The sequence below is a fragment of the Tupaia chinensis genome, unplaced genomic scaffold, assembly GCF_000334495.1.
Source record: "Tupaia chinensis unplaced genomic scaffold, TupChi_1.0 Scaffold000201_2, whole genome shotgun sequence".
NCBI classification, from domain to species: domain Eukaryota; kingdom Metazoa; phylum Chordata; class Mammalia; order Scandentia; family Tupaiidae; genus Tupaia; species Tupaia belangeri.
In genome coordinates, this window is record NW_006159677.1 from 724,735 (window position 1) to 734,678 (window position 9,944).

Consider the following 9,944-nt stretch of genomic DNA (forward strand, 5'->3'; position numbering starts at 1 on the left):
GTGGTTCGCATCCCGGACCCGGTGGCTTAAAACTCACGCCAGGCGCGTGTGTGTGCGTGCCCAAGTTCCCAAGAGGAGAATGGAGGAGAAGGGATTGCGGCGTGACCATCACCCCTGGGGGGTGATTTCTTGCTTTCTATCTCTATGTCTCTGTCTGTCTGGCGAGCGCACACGCCCTATAGCGAAAACCTCTCAAAAAAAATTAAAAATGATTAGCAACAAATGGAATTAATTAAATAAATATTAAAAATAAAAAAAGAAACTTATGGTCAATCAAGTGGGAATACAGTGCCTTAACTATGTCACCTGCTAGTCCTTGTAACTTTTATGTTTTTACATTGTGTATTTTCTGTCATAATCTAAGAAAATAATTTATCATCCCTATGCTCACATTTCTTTCATTTGTTGGACTTCTGTACAAGTTTTCACACAATTTTAACAAGTATTTTATAACTATCAATACAAACTTTCCCGCTTTTTTCACATTTACAAAGTTATGATCCAGTGTACAATCTTGCCTGTGGACCAAGAGTAGACTGCTCATACCAAAGAAGTTTCTCTGTGTTTTATGTCATGGTTTTGAATTGAAACAGGACTAAACACTTTTTTGTATATCTATCAACCTAAATTTTCTTCAAATGTGTCTGCTGTGTGGCAAATGTTGTGTGAGAATGAAAGCTTTCCCAAGTTCTTCATTTAGAGTTTCTCTCTTGTATGAATCCTTTCATGCTTTCAAAGGGAACTGTAACAATGGAAGGCTTTCCCACAGCCCTCACATACACATGGTTTTTCTCCAGTATGAATCCTTCAATGCATTTTCAAGTGATGTGGAAAGTGAAAAGCTTTCCCACATTCTTTACATATATAAAGTTTCTCCCTAGTGTGAGTTCTTTCATGTATTTGTAATCAATGGGAAAAATGAAAGGCTTTGCCACATTCCTTACATATATATGTTTTCACCCTACTGTGAGTTCTTTCACGTATTAGAACCCGATAGGAATAACGAAAGCCTTTTCCGCATTGCTTACATTCATAGGGTTTGTCTGCAGTGTGAATTCCTGTGTTTTCAAAAGGAACCCTGAGAAATAAAGGCTTTGGCACATTGTTTACATTCATAGGGTTTCTTTCCAGTGTGATTTCTTTCATGTTCATGAAAGTAACTGGGGCGACCAAATGCTTTCCCACATCTTACACTTATAAGTTCCATCTCTGGTGTATGTAATCATGTGTCTGTGAAGATTCGGGAGACATGCAAATGCTTTGCCACACTACAGACATTTATAGGGCGTCTCTCCACTGTGAATCTTCTCATGCGTTCGAAAGTAACTGAAGCTAGAGGAAGTTTTACTGCACTGCTAACACTCATAAGGATTCTCTCTAGTGTGAGTTCTTTGATGCATCTGGCAGTGAATGGCCTGAAAGATTTTCTGCATATCTTACATCCATAGGATTTTTCTCCAGTGTGGTTTCTTGCATATTTCCAATAGGCACTAGAACAACTGAAGGCTTTATCACACTGCTTACATTGATAGGGTTTCTCTCCAGTGTGTGTTCTTTCATGGATTTGCAAATGACTAAAACAAATGAAGGCTTTCCCACACTGCTTACATTCATAGTGTTTCTCTCAATTGTGAGTTTTCTCATCCATTCAAATGGAAGAGGGATGACTGAAGGCTTTCCCACATTCCTTACATTCATAGGGTTTCTCTCCACCATGGGTCTTTTTATGTATGTGAAAGGAATATAACTGTATGAAGACTTTCCCACACTCATTATACTCGTAGGGGTTCTCTCCACTGTGAGTTCTCTTATGTTTTTGAAGATAACTGGAACAACTGAAGGCTTTCCCACATTATTTACAATGATGGAGTTTCTCTCTGGTTTGAGTTCTTTCATGTTTTTGAAGATAACTGGAACAACTGAAAACTTATCCACATTGTTTACAATGATGGAGTTTCTCTCTGATTTGAGTTCTTTCACGTATACACAAGTAACAGTGAAATTCAAAGGCCTTCCCACACACCTTACATATATGTTCGTATCCATGTTGCAATACCATGTGTGTTTCAATACCTGGGAGGCATGTGAACACTTTTCCACATTCCTTTCATTTGTAACGTTTATCGCCACTGTGAGTTTTTTCATGCTTTTTAACGGAGGCAAAACAATGAAAGGCTTTACCAAACAGCTTATATTCCTAGGGTTTCCCTACCGACTGCTGGTCCCATCTTCTCTCTCTCTCTCTTTTTTTTTTTGAGAGCTTTTTGCTATAGGGCGCGTGCGCTCACCAGACAGAGCGAGACAGAGAGAAAGTGAGAAATTACCCACCAGGGGGGATGGCCACGCCACAATCCCTTCTCCTCTGTTCTCCTCTTGGGATCTTGGGCATGCACGCACACACGCCTGGCGTGAGTTTTAAGCCACCGGGTCCGGGACGTGAGCTGTGGTCGACTACATGGGAGTACAGTGACATATCCATTACGCTAACTGCTGGTTCCCAGTCTGATTTTTTACATGTAACTTAAATAAATTAGGATAATCAAAGGCTTTCCCACAGATCTTACATTTATAAGGTTCAACACCATTTTGTGTTCTCACAGTTCTTCCCACACTTATAAGAGAAAAGAAGAGATTTCCCCATGGTTTCTCTGCATGTTCCTGATATTCATATGCTTTCCACGCTTTGTGAATGAATGACGCCTTCTGCACTGTTTTTACATGATTTGACTCCAGGAGATGTTTGCTTGTTCAGGTTACTTTCTGTAATATGACCAACAGTTTCTCCGCATGGATCACTTTCTTTCTTCTCTTGTTGTTTGTGTACTACACACCTTCTGGAAAGAGTAAGAAGCACATTAGTACAGATTTCTGGATTAGTATGTCTATTAAACAATAAGGACTAAACATCATATGTTTACCAGGTAACATATAGAGTTCATACACAGAATGCTTTGAAAAGCATAGATTTTATATATGTTCTGCAGGGGCCTCCACTACAGCTACTATCAAAGCAGTGACATTGATATGTGGTTTCTTTATACTAATTCCAAGTGAACTACTTTGCAAGCCTTGAACATTTACGTTATTCTTTTTTTTTTTTTTTTGAGAGACTTTTCCTATAGGTCACATATGCTTAACAGAAAGACAGAAAACAAAAAATCACGCCTAAGAGCAGATGGCCACGTAGCAATCCCTTTTTTTCCATTCTCCTCTCAGGATTTTGGGCATACACGCACACATGCCCAGCATGAGTTTAAGGCAGCTGAATCTGGGACTGAAACCATGGTCAACCACGTGTGAGTCAAGCAATGTAATCATTACATCATCTGTTGCTCCCATTATTTTTTTAAAGACATTTTTGATGTAGAGTGCATGCATTTGTCAGAGAGACAGAAAGTGAGAAATCACCTCCCTGGAACAATGGCCACACCATTATCTCTTCTCCACCATTCTCCTCTCAGGATTTTGGCACGCATGCACAGTCATCTGGTTTTGAGTTCCAAGCCACTGAGTCCAGGATTTGAATCATGGTTGGCCACATGGGAGTCCAGTGCCTTAACTACTATGCAATCTGCTGACCCCTACATCACTTTTAAGTACATAGCTTTGGAGGTATTCTAAGAATAAGCTTGAACCTGGCTTTGTTCTCTTTGCCTGTGTTTAAAATGGGAAGTGGTGCCAGGTGGTGTGGTGGTTAAGGGCATTGGACTCTTACCTGGTCAAACATGGGTCGAGTCTCGGACCGGGTAGCTTGATTTCCCACTCCCCCCAGCCCCTCTCTCTGTACCTCTCTGGTCAAATTTAAATAAATAAATAAATAAGGTTAAATTTTTTAAAAAGTATTAAAAAAGTTATTTCATGATAGGTGTTCCATGGGACATTGATGTCTTTTTGAGTGCAAATTATCTTAGATTTTTTCCTGGTATTTTGATACTGATCTTCAATAGTCTCATCTTTCCAGTTTCTTGCTAAAATACAGACCCATAAAAATTGATGGATTATTACAAACACATTAAAAGAAAAACAGACTAGATTCTAAGGTCATGGTACACTATGACCATCCTGATTTATTCACCAATGTACTCTGTTTTCTATGTTGTAAATCTGAAAAAAGCACTGATGATTAGAAAACACCTATTTCTTAATTGAGAAAGTGAAGAAGTGTCATCATCCTTACCCGTAGAGGCCAAGTTCCTGAAGATTTCCTGCATCACATCTCTGTAGTTTCCTCTGTGAAGGATCCAGCAAAGCCCACTCTTCCTGTGTGGAGTTCACAACCATATCCTCAAATGCCACTGAGTCCTGTAACATCCCACATGTGTATAGAGAGGGGTCAGAATGACAATAGTTGTGATCTAGACTAAGTTCATTAGACATTCATTCATTGTATAGGTTATGAGAATTCCTCATTTTTTTGAGAGAGAGATTTTTTTTTGCTATAGGGCACATGTGTTTGCCATAAAGAGAGACAAAGAGACAGAAGGCAAGAAACCACCCCCCAGGGGGATGGCCACACCACAATCCTTTCTCCATTTTCCTCTCAGGATCTTGGGCACGCATGCACATGCACCCAGCATGAGTTTAAGCCACTGGGTCCAGGACTCAAACCACTGTTGACTACATGAGAGTCTAGCGACTTAGCTGTTACGCCAATTGCTGGTCCCAGTAATTTCTTTTTAAATTTTTTTTTTTAATTAATCTCCTACAAGTAGAATGGAGAAGGGATTGTGGTGTGGCCATCCCTCCTGGGGGGAGATTTTTCACTTTCATGTCTCTGTCTCTCTGGCAAGTGCCTAAGTACATGGACCCTGTACCAAAAATCTCTCACAAGGGGGAAAAATATATAAACACCCCCCCACCACACACACACACAGACACATATATTTTTGGGCTAGTCCTATAGTCAGTGCAACAGTTAAGTTCTGTGTAAATGAGTCTATTTCCCATGTCCTACCAGGGTTCCAATCCCATCATTAGTAGGTAGAAAAACATGGCAGGTCCATGTGCCTGCCTCACTCCTGATAGCATCAAGAAAAAAAAAAAAAAAAAAAAGAACAATATCACCATTTCCCTTTTATGGGATGCTTTTCTCTTTGGCCCTCTCATAATAAAAGGAAACAATAACCAAAAACAGTCTTTCACAATCTTTAAAATATTAGATACATTTTGCCTCTAATGAAGAATAGAACATGAAATAAGTGAACCAAGTTTTTTTTTCTTTCCTTTTTTTTTTTTTTTTAAGAGGTTCTTGCCTTAGGGTTTGTGCAGTGCCAGAGAGAGATAGAGACAGTGAGAGTGAAACTTAGAAATCACCCCAGTTGGGTCCAGGACTCAAATCACGGTCAGCCATGTGGGAGTCCAGCAACATAACCACTAAGCCATCTGCTGGCCTCAGTGAACAAATATTTTCAAAGTAACAAACCAAGGGAGGGCAGTATGAACTGGGAACACAGAAACATCACTGTGTCTGTCAAGTCAGATCACCAGATACATGGGAGATAACCCACTCCAATCCAGTTCATTGTTCTAGTCAATGACCAACTTTCCTACAGACCCCGGAGTGATGTCCTTTCCCACTTTTGCCCAAAGTACATTTTGATTTTTATATTCCTGTACCAATGCAACGGAATATATTTTTCTTTTCCTTTAGGATAGTTTTCCTTCCTTCACTAGGGTGAGAGAACACAGAGGCAGGAATCATTTCTTTCTTTCCCTCTCAATATCTGCATCCCATCAACTGACCACCAATGTGTCTCTAAAAGTGGACCTGGAATTGGAAAGAAAAAAGCTGAGTGTTATTTTTAGAAAAAAGACACACCAGGACCTCTTCCTAGCTCCAGGGCACCCAGCATCTTCCCTGAGAGGTCCCCTGTCCCACATGCCTGAAACTCAGAGGTCTCTGTGGGAAGCCTAGAACAGCTGAGACTGTTCTGAAACCCAGCACCAGAAACAAACAGGAGGGGAATGCTAAGGGCAGTCACCTGGCAAAGCTTCCAAAGGGGACCCTTACCCTGAAGGCTCTCTGATGGATGTCTGCCTAGTGAAGACAGGAGGACTGGAGGCATAGAGCACAGGCGACTCAGCTCTCCCACCTCTCATGTAAAAAGGACACAAAAGAGGGACCAGAAGTGTGGCATGGTGGTTAAGTTGCTGAACACTCCCACATGGCCAACTATGATTCGCGTCTTGGACCTGGTGGCTTGCTTTGTCACTTTCCTTCTCTCTCTCTGGTCAAAATAAAATAAATGAATGAATGAAAAAATAAACAATTCAAAAAGAAAAGGACACAAGAGAAACCAAACCTTGCTGAAAGTCATTAGCTGTGTCAAAAACGTGAAAGTAATTGAAATACGTGGGCTTAGAATACAGGATAAGAATAGTGCCAGCAGGTGGCGTGGTGGTTAAGGGCACTGGATTCCCACATGGCTAACTGAGGTTCGAGTCCCGGACCTGGCGGCTTGCTTTCTCGCTTTCCTTCTCTCTTTCTCTCTCTGTCCGTCTCTAGTCAAATTAAAACATAAAAATAAATAATGTTAAATAAAGTAATACTAAAAAAAAATAACAAACCCTGGTGACCGTCCCGTCCGCCCACAACCCCGGGGACACGCGGTACTGAGAGGGCCGAGCTGCCCAGAGAAGGTGCTGGGTCCCTGCACACGGCCTGGACAGGACGCCCGGGGGTCTGGGGGCCGACTCAGCACCCACCTTGGGGCGGAAGGGACCGAGGGTCCAGCTGGCGCCAGCGGAGAACTCGGGGCCGCAGACTCCGGGGTGGACGCGGGAGGCCCGACTCAGCCACAGCGGATTCTACCAGACCCCAACCGCTCCTCTTGCCCTGGCTTAAGACTCCTGACCCCCCACACTCACCATTTCCTGGCTTCTGAGATGTCCCTAAGTCCTCCTTGGTCTCCCTCTCGCGGTGTGTGACGACACAGAGCCCACGGAGGCCAATAGGTACAGCTCGGACAGGGAAACACAGCAGGGAGCCATGACACAGGAAGAGCTCGCGAGATTGTCGAAAGCCGGTCCCCGCCCCCTGCCGGAAATGGGCCTCGAAGACCTGCCGCGGGCCCGCCCTTTAGCCCCTGATTGGCACTAAGGAGGCCCCACCCACTGGCGCTTCACTGACAGGACTCAAGAGTTCTGGAATGCTGGAGCAGGTATTTGGCAACAGCCCTGGACCCGCCAGGCCTCCCTCCTGCCCCTGCATGTGGCTCCCTGGGAGGGTTTTTGCATTTCTGCAGAACCTCTTTCTAGTTTCAGGGCAGATATGCCAGGATCTTCCTACACTCAATGGGACCTTGCCAAGCATCAACAGAAAGCAGCAGGGTTCCCGTAAATGATAATGGGGGGCAGCAGTTGGCATGGTGGTTGGAATGCTGGACTCCCACATGCTTGACCACCTTTGAGTCCTGAACCTAGCGGCTTGCTTTCCCATTTTCCCGCTCTCTCTCCCTCTATTTGGTGAGCACACATGACCTGTACCAAATTAAAAAATAACGTAAAAGAAAAGTCTTTAAAAAGATAATCAATGATTTATTCTTATTTTTAATATTTACTTTCAATTTCATTTACTCATTATGATTTCTTTAAATTTTGACCAGAGGGAGATGCAGAGAGTGAGAAAGAAAGCGAGAAAGCAAGCTGTCAGGTGTGGGACTCGAAGGTTGTCTGTCTTCCATGTGGAAATGTTCAGTGCCTTAGCCACCATGCCACCTACTGGTACCAATCAATGGTTTATTCTAAACATGAAATTGAGGGACCACATCCAGAAAAACACAAGTGTTTTACAGGATACAATAGTTTTTTTCATTTAGTTCTGAGAGGAGACACAAAGTTGCAAATAAAAAGTCTAAAATGTCGTCACATTGGCTTGGCCCAATAAGGTGCTACATTTGTCATTGAAAAACTTGCAGGTGACATAATGGTTAAGGGTACTGTATTCACACATGGCCCACTGCGGTTCCAGACCCAGTGGCTGGTGGCTGGCTGCTTGCTTTCTTACTTTCCCTCTCTCTTGCTAGTCAAATTAAAAAATAAGTGGGGCAGCAAATGGTGTGGAGGTTAAGGGTGCTGGGCGACTCATTAGGCACATAAAGGTACTCCTTATAAATTAGGTTTATCTACTGAAAATCCCCATCCCTTCTAGAAAAGAATTATGTACTAAGGACACTTTCTTACAGAATTCAACAGAATCATCTGCTTCCATGAATACCAATCAATGCAGTAGATAAACACCAATCTTACTAGTCATTCTACTGAGAACTTTATTATTAATAAACCAAACAGCAACTTATGGTATGCAATATTATTTATTACTTAAAATATATTACATATTCATTGACAACAGATATAATAGTCTTGGTGGTCTTTGGTAAGAATACATTCACAACAGCATCATTAAATTTTGATGTGATGAAGAACAAATCAATAGAGAGAAACTTTATTACCATGAAAATTCAAGCTCAAATGAAGGGATGAAACCAGCCTGAAGTTGTATGTAAATGGTGTTATCAATTCCTAAAATCAAACAGATAATCTGGCAAAATAATAGGCAAGCTTTATCTAACTCATGATAATAGAATTTTTAAAGAGATTTAACTTTATTTTTTCACTGTAATTTCACCAGACAGGGACAGAGTGAGTGATTGAGAAAGAGAGAAAGCGAGAAAGCAAGCCACCAGGCCTGCGACTCAAACTGTTGGTCATGTGGGAGTCCAGCGCCCCTAATCACCATGCCACCTGCCGGTTCCATACAATGGGACATAGTCAGATCTGGAAGTTGCTTTTCACACTTTACTTCTCTCTCTGCCCCTTGCTGGTGAGCATATGTACCTAGTAGCAAATTTAAAATAATAATGATAAATATAATTATTTAAAAGAAAATAAGCAAACTATTTTTAAGAAACACACACATAAATCTTTAAAAAGAGAAATTTCTTATCTAGTGATTTTTGAAGGCACCATTGCAGCTCTCACGATGAATCAAGACAGTCATTAATATATGTGCATACATATTGTTTGAGATTGTTGCTGGGACCATTACATCGCTGGACCCCCAAGCAGTTGAGTGCAGTATGAGTCCCAGATTCGGTGGCTTAAAACTCATGCTCGGAGGTGGACAAGTGGCATGATGGTTAGGGGCACTGGACTTCCACATGGTTAACCATGGTTTGAGTCCTGCATCTGGGAACTTGCTTTCTCACTTTCCTCTCTTGCTCTGTCCCTCTGGTCAAATAAAATAAATAAAGCTAAATAAAGTAATTAAAAACAGACAAACCCTCATGGCCATCACCTTTGGGGAGTGATTTCTTGCTTTCTGTCCCTTTGGCAAGTGCACACACCCTATAGCAAATTTCCCGATCAGGGACTTAAACTACTGTTGGCCATATGGGAGTCCATTGCTTTTAATCACTATGACACCTATTAGCCCTCAAGTCATGACTATTTTTTAAAAAATAATTATTTAATTTTATTTATTTTAATTTGACCAGAGAATGTGAGAGTGGGGGAAGAGAGTATGAAAGCAAACCACCAGGTCTGGGACTTGAACCATGGTTGGCCATGTGGGAACCCAGTGCCTTTAAGCACCATGCCACCTGCTGGCCCCAACGACTATTTTTTTAAAAAAACAATTATTTAACTTTATTTACTTATTTAAATTTTGACCAGAGAGGTACAGAGCTAGAGAACGTGAGGAAAAAAGTCACTAGAGCTGAATCTTGAACCATAGCTGACCATATGGGATTCCAGAACTTTTAATCACTATGCCACTCGGCAGCCCATCATGACTATTAATTACAGAATATTTCAAACCATGACCATATGAACTGATTGTCCAGTACACACAAAAACTCTTGCAAGGACCAGCAGATGGCGTAATGGCTGTCGCTGGACTTGCATGTAGTCAACTGCTGTTGGAGCCCCAGACCCGATGGCTTTAA

The 9,944-nt window shown here is 41.8% G+C and overlaps 1 protein-coding gene and 1 pseudogene across 1 annotated transcript; both read right to left on the bottom strand.

Moving 5' to 3' along the window:
• Positions 1 to 384: 384 nt before the first annotated feature.
• LOC102484986 (zinc finger protein 14-like) lies at positions 385 to 2,046 on the bottom strand (annotated as a pseudogene).
• A 383-nt stretch (positions 2,047 to 2,429) lies between these two features.
• Positions 2,430 to 7,210, bottom strand: LOC102485417 (zinc finger protein 669-like). Its single transcript, XM_027771314.1, has 6 exons — positions 7,115 to 7,210; positions 6,706 to 7,060; positions 6,011 to 6,092; positions 5,743 to 5,767; positions 4,178 to 4,302; positions 2,430 to 2,834 (listed from the first exon to the last, which is right to left on the bottom strand). The coding sequence occupies exons 1-6, from the start codon at positions 7,208 to 7,210 to the stop codon at positions 2,666 to 2,668; spliced, it is 852 nt and encodes a 283-aa protein (XP_027627115.1). The 3' UTR covers positions 2,430 to 2,665.
• Between the last annotated feature and the right edge of the window lie 2,734 nt (positions 7,211 to 9,944).